The sequence below is a fragment of the Mustelus asterias genome, chromosome 3, assembly GCF_964213995.1.
Source record: "Mustelus asterias chromosome 3, sMusAst1.hap1.1, whole genome shotgun sequence".
NCBI lineage: Eukaryota > Metazoa > Chordata > Chondrichthyes > Carcharhiniformes > Triakidae > Mustelus > Mustelus asterias.
Window position 1 is genome coordinate 807,853 of NC_135803.1, and position 21,192 is coordinate 829,044.

Below are 21,192 nucleotides of genomic sequence, written 5' to 3' on the forward strand. Positions count from 1 at the left end.
TGGAGAGACGAAGGATGAGAGGTGACCTGATAGAGGTTTACAAGATGTTGAGGGGTCTGGATAGGGTGGACTCTCAGAGGCTATTTCCAAGGGCTGAAATGGTTGCTACGAGAGGACACAGGTTTAAGGTGCTGGGGGGTAGGTACAGGGGGGATGTCAGGGGTAAGTTTTTCACTCAGAGGGTGGTGGGTGAGTGGAATCGGCTGACGTCGGTGGTGGTGGAGGCAAACTCGTTGGGGTCTTTTAAGAGACTTCTGGATGAGTACATGGGATTTAATGGGATTGAGGGCTATAGATAGGCCTAGAGGTGGGGATGTGATCGGCGCAACTTGTGGGCCGAAGGGCCTGTTTGTGCTGTGACTTTCTATGTTCTATGTTCTATAGAACCATAGAAAATTACAGCTCAGAAACAGGCCTTTTGGCCCTTCTTGTCTGTGCCGAACCATTTTTTGCCTAGTCCCACTGACCTGCACTTGGACCATATCCCTCCACACCCCTCTCATCCATGAACCCGTCCAAGTTTTTCTTAAATGTTAAAAGTGACCCCGCATTTACCACTTTATCCGGCAGCTCATTCCACACTCCCACCACTCTCTGCGTGAAGAAGCCCCCCCCTAATATTCCCTTTAAACTTTTCTCCTTTCACCCTTAACCCATGCCCTCTGGTTATTTTCTCCCCTAGCCTCAGTGGAAAAAGCCTGCTTGCATTCACTCTATCCATACCCATCAAAATCTTATACACCTCTATCAAATCTCCCCTCAATCTTCTACGCTGCAGGGAATAAAGCTTGAGAGAAGCCCCATCGAAATCTGGTGTTTAATTCTGGCCACTGCAATTGGCTCTCAAAAGATTCGTGGTAGGCCAGATAATTCTGAAAATTTTAGAAACCAGCAAAGGATAACTAAAAATAAATCAAGAGGGAGAAATTAGAATATGAAAATAAAGTGGCAATAAATATAAAATTGACAGTGAGAGCTCCTAATGTGTGTAAAAAGGGAGAGTTGATAAAATGATGATTGGTCCCTTAGAGAGTAAAACTGGGGAATTAATAATGAGGAACAAAGAAACATTAGAGGTTTAGAACAAATATCTTTTATCTGTATTCATTGTAGATATTTATATTGTCACTTTCCTACGAAAATCTATCACTTTTCATTTATCTGTATTCAATTTTATCTTTCCTGTGCTGATGTCACTTGTCCATCTGTATGACCCTGAAATCTATTATTATCGTACTTGTTTGTTTTGACATTTCTGAGCTTTTTGTCAGATATAAATTTTGAAAGAATGCTTTCTTTACCCAAGTCCAGGTCATGAATATAGAAACATAGACAATAAGAGCAAGAGGAGGCTATTCAGCCCCTTGAGCCTGCTCCACCATTCATTTTGATCATGGCTGATTATCAATTTAGAATTGGTGGAGTAGTGGATGAGGTGGAGGGCTGTTGTAGGCTGCAAAGAGACATAGATAGGATGCAAAGCTGGGCTGAAAAATGGCAAATGGAGTTTAACCCTGATAAATGTGAGGTGATTCATTTTGGTAGGACTAATTTAAATGTGGATTACAGGATCAAAGGTAGGGTTCTGAAGACTGTGGAGGAACAGAGAGATCTTGGGGTCCATATCCACAGATCTCTAAAGGTTGCCACTCAAGTGGATAGAGCTGCGAAGAAGGCCTATAGTGTGTTAGCTTTTATTAACAGGGGGTTGGAGTTTAAGAGCCGTGGGGTTATGCTGCAACTGTACAGGACCTTGGTGAGACCACATTTGGAATATTGTGTGCAGTTCTGGTCACCTCACTATAAGAAGGATGTGGAAGCACTGGAAAGAGTGCAGAGGAGATTTACCAGGATGCTGCCTGGTTTGGAGGGTAGGTCTTATGAGGAAAGGTTGAGGGAGCGAGGGCTGTTCTCTCTGGAGCGGAGGAGGCTGAGGGGAGACTTGATAGAGGTTTATAAGATGATGAGGGAGATAGATAGAGTGAACGTTCAGAGACTATTTCCTCGGGTGGATGGAGCTATTACAAGGGGGCATAACTATAGGGTTCATGGTGGGAGATATAGGAAGGATATCAGAGGTAGATTCTTTACACAGAGAGTGGTTGGGGTGTGGAATGGACTGCCTGCAGTGATAGTGGAGTCAGACACTTTAGGAACATTTTAGCAGTTATTGGATAGGCACATGGAGCACACCAGGATGATAGGGAGTGGGATAGCTTGATCTTGGTTTCAGATAAAGCTCGGCACAACATCGTGGGCCGAAGGGCCTGTTCTGTGCTGTACTGTTCTATGTTCTATGTTCTATCAACTTCAATATCCTGATCCACCCTCCCCCCCCCGCCTCCCATATACCTTGGTCCCTTTAGCCCCAAGAGCTATATCTAAATCCTTGAAATCACACAACGTTTTGGCTTCAACTGCTTCCTGTGGTAGTGAATTCCACAGGCTGACCACTCTCTGGACTTTTTTCTCATCTCTGTCCTAAATGGTCTACCCTCTATCCTCAGACTGTGACCTCTGGTTCTGGACTCCCATCGGGAACATCCTTCCTGCATCTACCCTGTCTATATATATATCAAAATGAGCACCGGTCAGAGTCATTCTGTCATAGAAGTCTACAGCACTGAAAAAGGCCCTTTGGCCCATTGTATCAGTGCCAGTCAAAGACAAACCATCAAACTATTCTAATCCCATTTTCCAGCACTTTGTCTATAGACTTGAATGCCTTGGCATTGCGAGTGCACATCTAATGTGAAACCCTGAAAGGCAACACTGTCACTGTCACCTTATCCCATAGGCTTCAGATTTGTTAACAAGTCAATTACATGGTACCTTATCAAATGTCTTTTGAAAATCCATTTACACTTGAACTATATCACCCTTACCAACCGTCTCCCTCAAAGCATCATGATTCACTCAATATTCCATTCATTAGCCTTGCACTTTACAACTGCCAATTATTTTTGTCTCAGGTTATTGTCTCTAACATAGAACATGCAGCACCAACACAAGGAACTAAACGTGTTCATGTAAGCCGTACTCAAAACCCAGACTTAGAATCACAGATTCTTATAGCATGAGAGAGGCATGTGGCCTGCTCCCTGAAGCTGGCTCTTAGAAACAGTGGTTTAAACTGACCCCCATTGCTTCCAAAGCTTGGAAATGCATCCTCTTCAAACACATGTCCACTTTTCTTTGCAGTGTTGCTATGGAGTCTGATTCCACTATCTAGACCATTTCAAATAACTTCTCCTCATTTACCTTCTTTTCCCAATGATTAGAAACCTACAGCCTTAGTTTACACACCCGCTTGCTCTATCACAGACCCTTCATCATTTTAAACAGCTTATTAAATCTTCCCTTGACCTTCTCCACTCTGAGGAAAACAATTCCGTCTTTTCTTCACAGGCGGCACAGTAGCACAGTGGTTAGCACTGCTGCTTCACAGCTCCAAGGACCTGGGTTCGATTCCCGGCTTGGGTCACTGTCTGTGTGGAGTTTACACATTCTTCCTGTGTCTGCGTGGGTTTCCTCCGGGTGCTCCGGTTTCCTCTCACAGTCCAAAGATGTGCGGGTTAGGTTAATTGGCCATGCTTAAATTGCCCCTTAATGTCCCGGGATGCGTAGGTTAGAGGGATTAGCGGGTAAATATGTAGGGATATGGGGATAGGGCCTGGGTGGGATTGTGGTCGGTGCAGACTCGATGGGCTGAATGGCCTCTTTCTGCACTGTAGGGTTTCTATGATTCTATAATCTATGATTCTATGATAACTGAAGTCTCTAATTCCTTTGCTCCCTTCTCCAAGGTCCTAGCACCCTTCTAAGATGCAACGCCAGAATTGAACACAATATCCTCATGGGGCTTAACCAGTGATTTGCAAAGGTTTAGTAGATACAAAATCCAACACCCTTTCTTAACCACCTTAGCAATGTTCTGCCACCTTCAAAGGTGAATATGTTCATGTAAATCACACAGAATCCTGGCCAGTGAATATAAATCACACAGAATCCAGGTCAGTGCGTATAAGTCACACAGAATCCAGGCCAGTGAATATAAATCACACAGAATCCAGATCAGTGAATATAAATCACACAGAATCCAGATCAGTGAATATAAATCACACAGAATCCAGGCCAGTGAATATAAATCACACAGAATCCTGGCCAGTGAATATAAATCACACAGAATCCAGATCAGTGAGTATAAACGACACAAAATCCAGATCAGTGAGTATAAATCTCACAGAAACCAGATCAGTGAATATAAATCACACAGAATCCAGGCCAGTGAATATAAATCACACAGAATCCAGATCAGTGAATATAAATCACACAGAATCCAGATCAGTGAGTATAAACGACACAAAATCCAGATCAGTGAGTATATATCACACAGAATCCAGATCAGTGAATATAAATCACACAGAATCCAGGCCAGTGAATATAAATCACACAGAGTCCAGATCAGTGAATATAAATCTCACAGAAACCAGATCAGTGAATATAAATCACATAGAATCCAGATCAGTGAGTATAAATCTCACAGAAACCAGATCAGTGAATATAAATCACATAGAATCCAGATCAGTGAATATAAATCACACAGAATCCAGGCCAGTGAACATAAATCACACAGAATCCAGGCCAGTGAATATAAATCACACAGAATCCAGGCCAGTGAATATAAATCACACAGAATCCAGATCAGTGAGTATAAATCACACAGAATCCAGATCAGTGAGTATAAATCACACAGAATCCAGGCCAGTGAATATAAATCACACAGAATCCAGGCCAGTGAATATAAATCACACAGAATCCAGATCAGTGAATATAAATCACACAGAATCCAGATCAGTGAATATAAATCACACAGAATCCAGATCAGTGAATATAAATCACACAGAATCCAGATCAGTGAATATAAATCACACAGAATCCAGATCAGTGAATATAAATCACACGGAATCCAGGCCAGTGAGTATAAATCACACAGAATCCAGATCAATGAATATAAATCACACAGAACCCAGATCAGTGAGTATAAATCACACAGAATTTAGACCAGTCCATGTTCAATCAGCAGGATCCTTGCTTTGAAAGGCGGTTTGTTTTTTCCTCTGGGCACTGTTCACATGTTAAGCATTAATCAGAGGAATTGCTCATTTTATCTGCCAGCCACCTTGCATATTTGGAAATCTTGGTGTAAACTCCATATACCCGTTTACTGCCACACTTCTCAGGACCACCCCAAGACACCAGCCCTTGAGCCACCCAGCTCTGTGTGCTTGAGTCATATGTAATGAATGCCCCTCCACTGTCCCCTAGACATGTGTCTTTCCCACCTTCATAGAAGCCAGCGCAGAACATGTTATCTGTCACATTGTAGCTATCAGAACGTGACTCGTAACTGCTCTTGCACTCAGCCTGCAGGGTGACCGGAAGCTTCACATACTGTAAGATGTTTGAGAGTGTTGCCTGGTCACTGCCACTGGCATCGTCCAGGGTCAGGTTCGGGTTGGTAATGCCCCAGCCAGCTACCAATCCCAGAGTATTTGGCTGTGGTTCTTCCATCTCTTGGTGAAGACTGGGAAGACACAAAGGCATCACAAAGACATTCATCGACACCTTATCCTTCATCTTCACCAGAGCAATATCATTATTGTAAGTTCTGGGGTCAAAGGCTTTATGAAGAATGATTTTCTCGACAGTTCTCTTCACTGCAGCTTCCTTCTGTCGGACGTCGTGGAGACCCAGATAGATAGTGACATATTCACTTGGAACCAGAGTGATGGTATCCCGTCTTTGTGAGCGCAACACATGGGCTGCTGTCAGTACCCACGTTCGAGAGAGCAAAGCTCCACTCCCAAACCACTTGTCCTTTGGGACTCGGCTCACATCCTCCACCACTATCAATAACTGCCAGGGGAAGAAGCCTGGGGCTGCCGTCCGCCCTCCAATAATCCGCTTGTTGTGTGGTGGCAGGGGTCGAGCAGGCCTTCCACAGACTATTATTAACAAATAAAAACACAACAGTGAGAGTCCAGTTAAATAATCAGTGCACAACGAGAACATTTCTGTACAATCGTCAGGTGCAGATTACAAAGCGACCAATAATTTCTCCCTCAGTATTTCCATCTATTTCTAACGAAACCTCTCTGACTCTATGACGGACTTTGATATTTTTCCATTTTTCCTCAAAATGAAGTAGATAATGGATTTCGAATACAGAGAATGGAATTGTCAGTTATACGATCGGGTTGGACAAATGTTGCAAGTTGCAATCTCTGTTGGGATCAGGTCACTGTGAGAATCAGAAATTACAATAGTTGGAGCAAGAAAGGATTCTTCAATTTGAAACACAACTCATGTGGGCTGCGATAAAGGTCGCGAACGGCTATCTGACGATCGTATTCTCAAACTGTCTGGGCCATGATGATACCAACGCAGGGAGATTTATTTCAGCAAATACTTGAACCAATGATAAAACAGGATTTTAACATGATTGAGAGGTTATACTGAGTGCAAAAAACAAGGTTAAGGATTGGTAAAAGTGAGAACTGTAATTTAAATGTAAAAGTTTGTAAAAAGGAATAATATTAACAAAGAAATGCAACATCAGAGAAAAATAACAGAGTTTAGAATAAAAATTCATTCCACAGAAATAATAAACTGAAATAAAGCATCATGAATAAATAAATAGATGTGGAGGGAGACAAGGGGATGGGGAGGAGGGGGGATGGGGAGGAGGGGGAGATGGGGAGGGTGAGGAGGGGGTGATGGGGAGGGGGAGGAGGGGGTGATGGGGAGAGTGAGGAGGGGAAGATGGGGAGGGGGAGATGGGGAGGAGGGGGAGATGAGGAGGGGGTGATGGGGTGGGGGAGATGGGGAGGGGGAGGAGGGGGAGAGTGAGGAGGGGGAGATGAGGAGGGGGTGATGGGGAGGGGGTGGAGGGGGTGATGGGGAGGGAGAGGAGGGGGAGATGGGGAGGGTGAGGAGGGGGTGATGGGGAGAGGGAGGAGGGGAGGGGAGGAGGGGGAGGAGGGGAGGGTAAGGAGGGGAAGATGGAGAGGGGGAGGAGGGGGAGATAGGGAGGGTGAGGAGAGAACAATGGGGAGAGTGGGGAGGGGGCAATGGGGAAATTAAGGAGGGGGAGATAGGGAGGGTGAGGAGGGGACAATGGAGAGGGTAATGGAGAGGGTGAGGAGGTGGAGATTGGGGAGATGGTGCGTGGAAGGTGGGAATGAGGGAATGTAAGGGAGATAGCGGTGACATGGTGGCTGAGAGGATCAGGCAGAATTAGGGATATCAAGGTTTTGAAACCACTGTTGTTATGCTCTGTTACTGAGCATTGAGCAATTAATTATTGGAGCGTGTACCAAAGAAAATGTAATCATTATTGGGAACTTTAACCCTCAAATTAGACAGAGATGGTCTCGGAGATAAGTTTATAGAATGTTTACATGACAGTTTCCTGCTGTAATGCATTGTAGGTAAAGTTTTCCTCGATTTTGTCTTGTGATGATGAGGCTGGATTGGTTCATAATCTCTGTTAAAAATCCACGTGAAAATAATGAGCTTAATATCATGTTGACATGAAACCTGAGATAGCTGCCGAGATAGTGTCTGCTTATTTTCTAATTGAAAATTAGAAAATCTAACAACATAGGAACATTTGGATTTATGAGCAGGAGTAGGCCATTCGGCCCTTTGAGCCTGCTTCGCTATTCAATAACATCATGGCTGATCTGGTTCTGGTCTCAGCTCCACTTTCTTGTCCATAACCCTTGACCCCCTTGTCTGTCCAAAATCTGTTTTACTCAGCTTCGGTTTCCTCCCACACTCCAAAGACATGCAGGTTAGGTGCATTGGCCATGATAAATTCTCCCTCAGTGTAACAGGCGTCAGAGTTGGGCCACTAGGAGATTTTCACAGGAACTTCATTACAGTGTTAATGTAAGCCTGCTTGTGACTAATAAATAAACTTTAAACTTTTCTCGATTTTCTGCCTGTTTTCTTTTTGATCATTCTTTCGTTCTTAAAATCTGACCAAGTTCTGACCATTGTGAATCTTTGCCGATTTCTTCAGCGTATCTTTCAATTTGGTAGAATCCTTCACCTCTTTATTTATGTAGACAGAGATGATGTATCCTTCTCAAACACTCTTTCTGTCTCACTGGATAAATATTACTGGTTATTAAGTATTTTGTTAAACTCTGCCATGGCGTCTCTACTGTCACATCTTTCACCTTGTTTCCCAGTTCACTTTAGGTTTAAAACATTAGTCTTAGACAAAATTGTACCCGCCTCTACTACTGCCTCTGGCAGCAAATTCTAGACACTCACCACCCTTTGAGTGAAAAAATTGCCCCTCTGGACACTTTAGTATCTCTCCCCTCTCACCTTAAACCTACGCCCTCTAGTTTTAGACTACCCTACCTTTGGGAAAAGATATTGACTATCTAGCTGATCTGTGCCCCTCATTGTTTTATAGACCTCTATAAGATCACCCCTCAGCCTCCTATGCTCCAGAGAAAAAAGTCCCAGTCTATCCAGCCTCTCCTTATAACTCAAGCCATCAAATCCCAGTAGCATCCTGGTAAATCTTTTCTGCACTCTTTCTAGTTTAATAATATCCTTTCTATAATAGGGTGACCAGAACTGTACACAGTATTCCAAGTGTGGTCTTACTAATGTCTTGTACAACTTCAACAAGATGTCCCAACTCCTGTATTCAATGTTCTGCCCAATGAAACCAAGCATGCTGAATGCCTCCTTCATCCACCACCAAGCAGTGGGTATCCCTGTTCATCCATAGTTTCCGGTTGGGAAACACAAGGATTTGCTTCTTTGGCGCACAGTCTTCTACACACTTACTAATGAAGTCAGTTACTTGTCATTCAGGTTAGTCGCTGAGTTTTTAAAATTGACCAGACCACTTGTAAGAGATCATCCAATTCCTCAGGCCAACATTGGGTGAGATCCTAAATGAATATTTCTTATTGGTATTTACTGTTGAGAAAAACATGGATGTTAGGGATGTGGCCAAACGGGCCATCTAAAATGGCGATTTGCAAAGCACTCTGGGACAATTGGGCAAGAACTAAAATGACGGGTTGCAGCTTAAAGACAGAGACAAACAGGCTGCAACGCTGACGGGTGAATAAACAGGATATGGGTCATCTCCATGTGGGATAAGGAGCTTACACCCTCACTAACATCACAAAGAACCCCAAGTGGTCCTTTGTTTTTTTAAAAAGGAGGGAGTGTGCAGTGTGTGTTACAGAATTTTGAGAGAAATAATCTATGTTCTCTCAACTTACTAGGGAAATATTATAAATTAATTGGCAAGATGGAAAATTGATTCGAGAAAATCTAAGGTTGAGCTAATAATTTGAGTAGTTTTTGTATTTCAGTGTGTTTGTGTGGTCTGGTTGCTTGTCGAATGTAGGTGGTTGTTGTTGCATTAGATTGAGAACAGGAGTTGTTGAAGCCTGTTTGTTCTTGTGGAGTATTTATTGCAGGCAATAAATGCAATGCTTTACACTTCGGTTTAACTTCAAAGGGGCTGAGGAAGTGTTAAAACTGTTAAAATTGAAGTATAAGATTTCTTGAATTTACTTGTTTTGAGTTTAATTACAGTTTGGAAGAAAGAAGAATGAAGGCGACTGTCTTAATCAATTTTCTGTATTTTCTTTAAATGTTTTATTTTCATCCCAGTTTAAAATGTTACGTTTTGATGAAAGAGGAAGTGCTGTGGCATGAATGTTGGAAGCTTCCATGTGTGTCTGTGTGTGTTTAATAAAGTGGTTGCGTGGATGTTTTTGTTGTTGTTTGCTTTAATGTTTTCATGTTCTTCCCCTAATTGTGATTTTACAACAGTGGGCTTGATACAGAGTTTAAATAAAAATTGGAAATTGGATTGGATTAAATTGAAATAAATTTTTGGAATTTCTTAACCTTTTAGGTATAATCAATGGCCATGATTGTGCTTAAGAGGTATAGAATATAAATACATAAATAATATATATATATATATATATATATATGTGGGACATTACTTTGAACACAATTTTTGGAAAGTAAATTGAAATTTCAAAATCAAAGTACATAAATTGAAGTTTGAAATAACCAATTTGAATTTTGAATAATCCTGGGTTCAAATTTTGTTAAGAAAAGATTTAAACCTTGGGGGAACCATGTGCTCTTTCCTTTGTCTTGAAGAAATCGTGACATCATCACATTGGAATGTGTTTTATTTCTTGTGTTTTTTTTAACTGGCAGAGATTTCACCATCTTCTGTTCCTAATTTGGCAATTAAAAAATTATATACATTGGAGGTTGTAAATTTTATTTTTGTTTTTAATTTGACAGATTTTGAGACCAAATTAATTCATTTGGCTCCAAGCCAAATGTATTTTTGTGTTTTGTTTTAAATAGATGGCTCGTGAATAACAGGTCTAGCAGCTTCAAGACTCCAAGATTGTTTATCACAACCTAGTGGTAATTGAGACTTGAAGAGTTTGGCTCAGTCAGATTTTCTCACTGTTAACTTTCAAATTAAAGTGATTGGTTATGCTTAAACGTTACAGTTTCTGACATTTAATTGATAGAATAAATTGAGCGCACAAAATAACCAACTTATAAATGGGAAGTTGCCTAAATTCTAAAGAGGTGAATAAGTTTAATTTTGACAAATAAAGGGTAATGGAAAGAGTGTCTGTATGGGTTTTGTGTTTCAAAGAGGGATGCATTGAAACATATTCTCAGTTTATGATGTAACCATTTGAATGTGAGATAATTTTACAAAGTAATATCTTTTGTTTTGTGACTTTCCTATACTGAGTAAATGTTATCTGTGGTAATCCTCATGTTCACATGTAAAGTTTGTTCGGTTCAATGTATGTAAATGCGAATAAGTTGGGAGTTAATTTTTCTGAAAGTTAAGGGCTCTGGAGAGTGTCAATGACTTTACAACAGATGACAGGATGTTTCCGAGTACTTAGTTATTTGGGGTTACCAGAGTTAAAATGCTTAAAAGAGGAACAAATAAACCATTTGTGCAAATCATGTTATTCATAAATAAAATTGGTGAAGTAGACAGAATGATGGAGGAGTTTCCTCTATGATTTGTTAAACTGGTAGAAAATCATTTGAATTACCTCTAACTTGTACTTTGGTTACATTGTGTTAATTGGATCATAAAGAACATAGCATGTGTATGCTAGAAGGAGATGGATTTTGAGCTGTGACTGGGAGTTTTAATCTAAAATGAAAAAAGTGTTTATTATGCAAATTTGGATCATTTTTAAATAACAAATACTTTGGAGAGTTAAACCTACCTCATCAGCACTTTTGGTGCATGACCCTCCAAAATCCCAATTTAAATGTTATTTTCCTTTTGCATCTGTATCAATGATTTATTATTGTCCTGTGCATAACTCTGAACCTAAAATGGGGTTTGGAATATCTGTATTTGTGGGTAATTAGCTTATTGTAATAATGGTGCTTAGAATATGTAGTTGTTTGTATTTGTAGAGTGTTGTTGCCTGTAGCTTCTGGAATATGTTGCAGGAATGTATTATCACTGTGCATGCCAATGCCTGGACCTTGCTTGACTGTTGAGTGACTGGGGAATTCCTGACAGATACTGGTCCTGAGTTTGTGATCCATCACGCTTCGCGTTCAGGATCAAAGGGGGGACTGTGGCCAAACAGGCCACCTAAAATGGCAATTTGTAAAGCACTCGGGGACAATTGGGCAAGAACTAAAACGACAGGCTGCAGTTTAAAGACAGAGACAAACCGGCTGCAACCCAGGCGGGTGAATAAACAGGATATGGGTCATCTCCAGGACAAGAGACTTTCTGGTCAAACTGGGTTGTTTCATCTCCAGGATGAAAGGGACTTTCTGGTCACACTGGGTTGTTTACCAGACACAAGGGCACCGTGACCCGTTATTTAGAAGGGAGGTATGTGACCTATGTGCCTCCAGCACCTACAGACATGGCCGTTGGGGACACACCCAGAGATTGGTGTGGCAGCACCTGATTGGACTCTTATCGATCAGGGTGATCAGGTCCTGATCGATTGATTGGCAATGGCCAAAAGGGGCATGAAACCCAGCGAGGTATAAAGGGTGCTGCACAACCAGGAATCTCTCTCTCTCTCTTTCTTTCTCTCTCTCTCTCTCTCTCTCTGACCCCATGAACGAGCTACAACAACGGTGACCATCGCCAGCGATGACCAGCACGAGGAGAGCCACCACACCCGAGAAGGAAGGAAGACCAGAGCCAGAGTGCCAGACCAGACCAAAGGACCAGACTACACAGAGGACGACCGAGACCAGCGCACAGATAAAGGCCAATATCTGCCTGGGTACTCGCCAGTCACGCAAAGTTAAATTAAGGTCTTATATTGGACTTGAGCTTTAGTATTTTCCTGTAAGATAACTTATCGTTGATTGGGTGGGTGATTATTGATTGTGTGGGTTTAAATAAATATTGGTTGTACTAATAAGACGTCTACTCGTAGTTATTTGTCCACCGTATAAGGGTCAAAACAGACTGTGCGGCAGATAAGAGGCAACAGGGAACTTGGGGAAATAAATAGAACATAGAACATTACAGTGCAGTACAGGCCCTTCGGCCCTCGATGTTGCGCCGACCAGTGAAACCAATCTAAAGCCCCTCTAATCTACACTATTCCAATATCATCCATATGTTTATCCAATAACCATTTGAATGCTCTTAATGTTGATGAGTCCACTACTGTTGCAGGCAGGGCATTCCACGCCCTTACTACCCTCTGAGTAAAGAACCTACCTCTGACATCTGTCCTATATCTCTCACCCCTCAATTTAAAGCTATGTCCCCTCGTGTTAGCCATCACCATCCGAGGAAAAAGGCTCTCACTATCCACCCTATCTAATCCTCTGATCATCTTGTATGCCTCTATTAAGTCACCTCTTAACCTTCTTCTCTCTAACGAAAACAACCTCAAGTCCCTCAGCCTTTCCGCATACGATCTTCCCACCATACCAGGCAACATCCTGGTAAATCTCCTCTGCACCCTTTCCAACACTTCCACATCCTTCATATAATACGGCGACCAGAACTGTACGCAATACTACAAGTGCGGCCGCACCAGGGTTTTGTACAGTTGCAGCATGACCTCATGGCTCCGAAACTCAATCCCTCTACCAATAAAAGCTAACACACTGTATGCCTTCTTAACAACCCTATCAACTTTCAGGGATCTATGCACATGGACACCCAGATCCCCCTGTTCATCCACACTACCAAGTATCTTTCCATTAGCCCAGTACTCTGTATTCCTGTTACTCTTTCCAAAGTGAATCACCTCACACTTTTCCGCATTAAACTCCATTTGCCACCTCTCAGCCCAGCTCTGCAGCTTATCTATGTCCCTCTGTAACCTGCCACTTCCCTCCGCACTGTCTACAACTCCACCGACTTTAGTGTCATCCGCAAATTTACGAATCCATCCTTCCACGCCCTCATCCAGGTCATTAATAAAAATGACAAACAGCAGTGGCCCCAAAACAGATCCTTGCGGTACACCACTAGTAACTGAACTCCAGGATAAATATTTCCCATCAACCACCACCCTTTGTTTTCTTACAGCTAGCCAATTCCTGATCCAAACCACTAAATCACCCTCAATCCCATGTGTCCGTATTTTCTGCAATAGCTTACCATGGGGAACCTTATCAAACGCTTTGCTGAAATCCATATACACCACATCAACCGCTTGACCCTCATCCACCTCTTTGGTCACCATAGTGATGTCTTGAGGAGTGTACATATTACAGAGAAAGAGGTGCTGGAAGTCTTAAAGCGCAGCAAGGTAGATAAATCCCCGGGACCTGATGAAGTGGATCCCAGGACATTGTGGGAGGCTAGGGAGGAAATTGTGGGTCCCCAGCAGAGATATTTGAATCATTGACAGCCACAGATGAGGTGCCTGAAGATTGGAGAGTGGCAAATGTTGTGCCTTTGTTTAAAAAGGGCTGCAGGGAAAAGCCTGGGAACTACAGGCCAGTGAGCCTCACATCTCTAGTGGGAAAGTTGTTGGAAGGTATTTTGAGAAACAGCATCTACAGGCATTTAAGACCATAAGACATAGGAGCGGAAGTAAGGCCATTCGGCCCATCGAGTCCACTCCACCATTCAATCATGGTTGATTTCAACTCCATTTACCCGCTCTCTCCCCATAGCCCTTAATTCCTCGAGAAATCAAGAATTTATCAATTTCTGTCTTGAAGACGCTCAACGTCTCGGCCTCCACAGCCCTCTGTGGCAATGAATTCCACAGACCTACCACTCTCTGGCTGAAGAAATTTCTCCTCATCTCTGTTCTAAAGTGACTCCCTTTTATTCTAAGGCTGTGCCCCCGCGTCCTAGTCTCCCCTGCTAATGGAAACAACTTCCCTACGTCCATCCTATCTAAGCCGTTCATTATCTTGTAAGTTTCTATTAGATCTCCCCTCAACCTCCTAAACTCCAATGAATATAACCCCACGATCCTCAGACGTTCATCGTATGTCAGGCCTACCATTCCTGGGATCATCCGTGTGAATCTCTGCTGGACCCGCTCCAGTGCCAGTATGTCCTTCCTGAGGTGTGGGGCCCAAAATTGCTCACAGTACTCCAAATGGGGCCTAACCAGTGCTTTATAAAGCCTCAGAAGTACATCCCTGCTTTTGTATTCCAAGCCTCTTGAGATAAATGACAACATTACATTTGCTTTCTTAATTACGGACTCAACCTGCAAGTTTACCTTTAGAGAATCCTGGACTAGGACTCCCAAGTCCCTTTGCACTTTAGCATTATGAATTTTGTCACCGTTTAGAAAATAGTCCATGCCTCTATTCTTTTTTCCAAAGTGCACGACCTCGCACTTGCCCACGTTGAATTTCATCAGCCACTTCTTGGACCACTCTCCTAAACTGTCTAAATCTTTCTGCAGCCTCCCCACCTCTTCAATACTACCTGCCCCTCCACCTATCTTTGTATCATCGGCAAACTTGGCCAGAATGCCCCCAGTCCCGTCATCTAGATCGTTAATATATAAAGAGAACAGCTGTGGCCCCAACACTGAACCCTGCGGGACACCACTTGTCACCGGTTGCCATTCTGAGAAAGAACCTTTTATCCCAACTCTCTGCCTTCTGTCTGACAGCCAATCGTCAATCCATGTTAGTACCTTGCCTCGAATACCATGGGCCCTTATTTTACTCAGCAGTCTCCCGTGAGGCACCTTGTCAAAGGCCTTTTGGAAGTCAAGATCGATAACATCCATTGGCTCTCCTTGGTCTAACCTATTTGTTATCTCTTCAAAGAATTTAGAGACGCAAGTACTGAGTAGGGGCAGTCAGCATGGCTTTGTGAGTGGAAAATCATGTCTCACAAATTTGATTGAGTTTTTTGAAGGGGTAACCAAGAAGGTCGATGAGGGCAGTGCAGTTGATGTTGTCTACATGGACTTTGGCAAGGCCTTTGACAAGGTACCGCATGGTAGGTTGTTGCATAAGGTTAAATCTCACGGGATCCAGGGTGAGGTAGCTAAATGGATACAAAATTGGCTTGATGACAGAAGACAGAGGGTGCTTGTAGAGAGTTGTTTTTCAAACTGGAGGCCTGTGACCAGTGGTGTGCCTCAGGGATTGATGCTTTGTCCACTGTTATTTGTCATTTATATTAATGATTTGGATGAGAATTTAGGAGGCATGGTTAGTAAGTTTGCAGATGACACCATGATTGGTGGCCTAGTGGACAGTGAAGAAGGTACAAAGCTCTGGTGCGGCCGCACATGGAGTATTGTGTACAGTTCTGGTCACCGCATTATAGGAAGAATGTGGAAGCATTGGAAAGGGTGCAGAGGAGATTTACCAGGATGTTGCCTGGTATGGTGGGAAGGTCTTATGAGGGAAGGCTGAGGGACTTGAGGCTGTTTTCGTTGGAGAGAAGAAGGTTAAGAGGTGACTTAATAGAGGTATATAAGATGATCAGAGGATTAGATAGGGTGGATAGTGAGAGCCTTTTTCCTCGGATGGTGATGGCTAACACGAGGGGACATAGCTTTAAATTGAGGGGTGATAGATATAGGACAGATGTCAGAGGTAGGTTCTTCACTCAGAGAGTAGTAAGGGCGTGGAATGCCCTGCCTGCAACAGTAGAGGACTCGCCAACATTAAGGGCATTTAAATGGTCATTGGATAAATATATGGATGATATTGGAATAGTGTAGGTTAGATGGGCTTTAGATTGGTTTCACTGGTCGGCGCAACATCGAGAGCCGAAGGGCCTGAACTGCACTTAATGTTCTATGTTCTATGTTCTAAGGTTATCTCAGATTGCAATGGGATCTTGATCAATTGGGCCAGTGGACTGACGAATGGCAGATGGAGTTTAATTTATATAAATGCGAGGTGATGCATTTTGGTAGATTGAACCAGGGCAGGACTTACTCAGTTAATGGTAGGGCGTTGGGGAGAGTTCCAGAACAAAGAGGTCTGGGGGTACATGTTCATAGCTCCTTGAAAGTGGAGTCACAGGTGGACAGAGTGGTGAAGAAGGCATTCGGCATGCTTGGTTTCATCGGTCAGAACATTGAATACAGGAGTTGGGACGTCTTGTTGAAAAGTTGTACAAGGCATTGGTAAGGCCACACTTGGAATGCTGTGTACAGTTCTGGTCATCCGATTGTAGAAAGGATATTACTGAACTAGGAAGAGTGCAGGAAAGATTTACTGGGGTGTTACTGAGACTTGATGGTTTGAGTTATAAGGAGATTCTGGATAGACTGGGACTTTTTTCCCTGGAGCGTAGGAGACTTAGGGGTGATCTTATAGAGGTCTATAAATAATGGGAGACATAGATCAGCTAGATAGTCAACATCTTTTCCCAAAGGTAGGGGAGTCTAAAACTAGAGGGCATAGGTTTAAGGTGAGAGGGGAGATATACCAAAATTCGTTGGACTCTGGGGTGGTTCCCGCAGATTGGAAAACAGCAAATGTGACGCCACTGTTTAAAAAAGGAGGTAGACAAAAGGCAGGTAACTATAGGCCGGTTAGCTTAACTTCTGTAGTACGGAAAATGCTTGAATCTATCATCAAGGAAGAAATAGCGAGACATCTGGATATAAATTTTCCCAATGGTAAGACGCAGCACGGGTTCATGAAGGGCAGGTCATGTTTGACTAATTTGGTGGAATTCTTTGAGAACATTCCATGTGCAGTGGACAATGGGGAACCTGTGGATGTGGTGTATCTGGATTTCCAGAAGGCATTTGACAAGGTGCTGCACAAAGACTGCTGCATAAGATAAAGGTGCACGGTGTTACGTAATGTATTGGCATGAATAGAGAATTGGTTAACTAACAGAAAGCAAAGAGTGGGGGTAAATGAGTATTTTTCTGGTTGGCGATCAGTGACCAGTGGTGTGCCTCGGGGATCAGTGTTGGGACTGCAATTGTTTATGATTTACATAGATGATTTGGAGTTGGGGACCAAGTGTAGTGTATCAAAATTCGAAGATGACACTAAGATGAGTTAGAAGTTTAACAACACCAGGTTAAAGTCCAACAGGTTTATTTGGTAGCAAAAGCCACACAAGCTTTCGGAGCTCTAAGCCCCTTCTTCAGGTGAGTGGGAATTCTGTTCACAAACAGAGCATATAAAGACACAAACTCAATTTACATGAATAATGGTTGGAATGCGAATACTTACAACTAATCAAGTCTTTAAGAAACAAAACAACGTGAGTGGAGAGAGCATCAAGACAAGCTAAAAAGATGTGTATTGTCTCCAGACAAGACAGCCAGTGAAACTCTGTGGGGGTTACAAATAGTGTGCCATGAACCCAATATCCCGGTTGAGGCCGTCCTCGTGTGTGCGGAACTTGGCTATCAGTTTCTGCTCAGCGACTCTGCGCCGTCGTGTGTCCTGAAGGCCGCCTTGGAGAATGCATACCCGAATATCAGAGGCCGAATGCCCGTGACCGCTGAAGTGCTCCCCAACAGGAAGAGAACAGTCTTGCCTGGTGATTGTCGAGCAGTGTTCATTCATCCATTGTCGCTGCGACAAATTTGATAGAATTTTTTGAGGAGGTAACTAGGTGTGTTGATGAAGGTAGGGCGGTTGATGTCATATACATGGATTTTAGTAAGGCGTTTGATAAGGTCCCCCATGGTCGGCTTATGATGAAAGTAAGGAGGTGTGGGATAGAGGGAAAGTTGGCCGATTGGATAGGTAACTGGCTATCTGATCGAAGACAGAGGGTGGTGGTGGATGGAAAATTTTCGGACTGGAGGCAGGTTGCTAGCGGAGTGCCGCAGGGATCGGTGCTTGGTCCTCTGCTCTTTGTGATTTTTATTAATGACTTAGAGGAGGGGGCTGAAGGGTGGATCAGTAAATTTGCTGATGACACCAAGATTGGTGGAGTAGTGGATGAGGTGGAGGGCTGTTGTAGGCTGCAAAGAGACATAGATAGGATGCAAAGCTGGGCTGAAAAATGGCAAATGGAGTTTAACCCTGATAAATGTGAGGTGATTCATTTTGGTAGGACTAATTTAAATGTGGATTACAGGGTCAAAGGTAGGGTTCTGAAGACTGTGGAGGAACAGAGAGATCTTGGGGTCCATATCCACAGATCTCTAAAGGTTGCCACTCAAGTGGATAGAGCTGTGAAGAAGGCATATAGTGTGTTAGCTTTTATTAACAGGGGGTTGGAGTTTAAGAGCCGTGGGGTTATGCTGCAACTGTACAGGACCTTGGTGAGACCGCATTTGGAATATTGCGTGCAGTTCTGGTCACCTCACTATAAGAAGGATGTGGAAGCGCTGGAAAGAGTGCAGAGGAGATTTACCAGGATGCTGCCTGGTTTGGAGTGTCGGTCTTATGAGGAAAGGTTGAGGGAGCTGGGGCTGTTCTCTCTGGAGCGGAGGAGATTGAGGGGAGACTTAATAGAGGTGTATAAAATGATGAAGGGGATAGATCGAGTGAACGTTCAAAGACTATTTCCTCGGGTGGATGGAGCTATTACGAGGGGGCATAACTATAGGGTTCATGGTGGGAGATATAGGAAGGATATCAGAGGTAGGTTCTTCACGCAGAGAGTGGTTGGGGTGTGGAATGGACTGCCTGCAGTGATAGTGGAGTCAGACACTTTAGGAACATTTAAGCGGTTATTGGATAGGCACATGGAGCACACCAGGATGGTAGGGAGTGGGATAGCTTGATCTTGGTTTCAGATGAAGGTCGGCACAACATCGTGGGCTGAAGGGCCTGTTCTGTGCTGTAATGTTCTATGTTCTATGTTTAATCACCAGGCAAGACTGTTCTCTTCCTGTTGGGGAGCACTTCAGCGGTCACGGGCATTCGGCCTCTGATATTCGGGTAAGCGTTCTCCAAGGCGGCCTTCGCAACACACGACGGCGCAGAGTCGCTGAGCAGAAACTGATAGCCAAGTTCCGCACACACGAGGACAGCCTCAACCGGGATATTGGGTTCATGGCACACTATTTGTAACCCCCACAGAGTTTCACTGGCTGTCTTGTCTGGAGACAATACACATCTTTTTAGCCTGTCTTGATGCTCTCTCCACTCACATTGTTTTGTTTCTTAAAGACTTGATTAGTTGTAAGTATTCGCATTCCAACCATTATTCATGTAAATTGAGTTTGTGTCTTTATATGCTCTGTTTGTGAACAGAATTCCCACTCACCTGAAGAAGGGGCTTAGAGCTCCGAAAGCTTGTGTGGCTTTTGCTATCAAATAAACCTGTTGGACTTTAACCTGGTGTTGTTAAACTTCTTACTGTGTTTACCCCAGTCCAACGCCGGCATCTCCACATCATGACTAAGATGAGTGGCAGAGCAAAGTGTGCAGAGGACGCTGAAAGTCTGCAAAGAGATATAGATAGTCTAAGTGAGTGGATGAGGGTCTGGCAGATGGAATACAATGTTGGTAAATGTGAGGTCATCCATTTTGGTAGGAATAACAGTAAAATGGACTATTATTTAAATGGTAAAAAATTGCAGCATGCTGCTGTGCAGAGGGATCTGGGTGTCCTTGTGCAGGAATCTCAAGGAGTTGGTTTGCAGGTGCAGCAGGTAATTAAGAAGGCAAATGGAATTTTGTCCTTCATTGCTAGAGGGATGGAGTTTAAAAACAGCGAGATTATGTTGCAGCTGTATAAGGTGCTGGTGAGGCCACACCTGGAGTACTGTGTACAGTTTTGGTCTCCTTACTTGAGAAAGGATATACTGGCACAGGAGGGGGTGCACAGGAGATTCACTAGGTTGATTCCGGAGTTGAGAGGGTTGGCTTATAGAACCATAGAGCCATAGAAAATTACAGCTCAGAAACAGGCCTTTTGGCCCTTCTTGTCTGTGCCGAACCATTTTTTGCCAAATACCACTGACCTGCACTTGGACCATATCCTTCCACACCCCTCTCATCCATGAACCCGTCCAAATGCTTCTTAAATGCATTTACCACTTTATCCGGCAGCTCATTCCACACTCCCACCACTCTGCGTGAAGAAGCCCCCCCTAATATTCCCTTTAAACTTTTCTCCTTTCACCCTTAACCCATGCCCTCTGGTTTTTTTCTCCCCTAGCCTCAGCGGAAAAAGCCTGCTTGCATTCACTCTATCTATACCCATCAAAATCTTATACACTTCTATCAAATCTCCCCTTAATCTTCTACGCCCCAGGGAATAAAGTCCCAACCTATTCAATCTCTCTCTAACTCAGCTTCTCAAGTCCCGGCAACATCCTTGTGAACCTTCTCTGCACTCTTTCAACCTTATTTACATCCTTCCTGTAACTAGGTGACCAAAACTGTATACAATACTCCAAATTCGGCCTCACCAATGCCTTATACAACCTTACCATAACACTCCAACTTTTATACTCGATACTCCGATTTATAAAGGCCAATGTACCAAAGGCACTCTTTACGACCCTATCCACCTGTGACGTCACTTTTAGGGAATTCTGTACCTGTATTCCCAGATCCCTCTGTTCAACTGCACTCTTCAGAGTCCTACCATTTACCCTGTACGTTCTACTTTGGTTTGTCCTTCCAATGTGCAATATCTCACACTTGTCTGTGTTAAATTCCATTTGCCATTTTTCAGCCCATTTTTTTAGTTGGTCCAAATCC

General features: G+C 43.3%; 1 protein-coding gene across 2 annotated transcripts in view; it reads right to left on the reverse strand.

Annotated features, from left to right (window-relative positions):
- Positions 1–4,921: 4,921 nt before the first annotated feature.
- Positions 4,922–21,192, reverse strand: part of masp1 (MBL associated serine protease 1) — a 250,250-nt gene continuing 233,979 nt past the window's right edge. For both annotated transcript variants that reach the window (XM_078204208.1, XM_078204214.1), the window contains one exon: positions 4,922–6,008. In XM_078204208.1, coding sequence (XP_078060334.1) covers positions 5,146–6,008 — 863 coding nt within the window. In that variant the 3' untranslated portion in view covers positions 4,922–5,145. The remainder of the gene's footprint in view (positions 6,009–21,192) is intronic.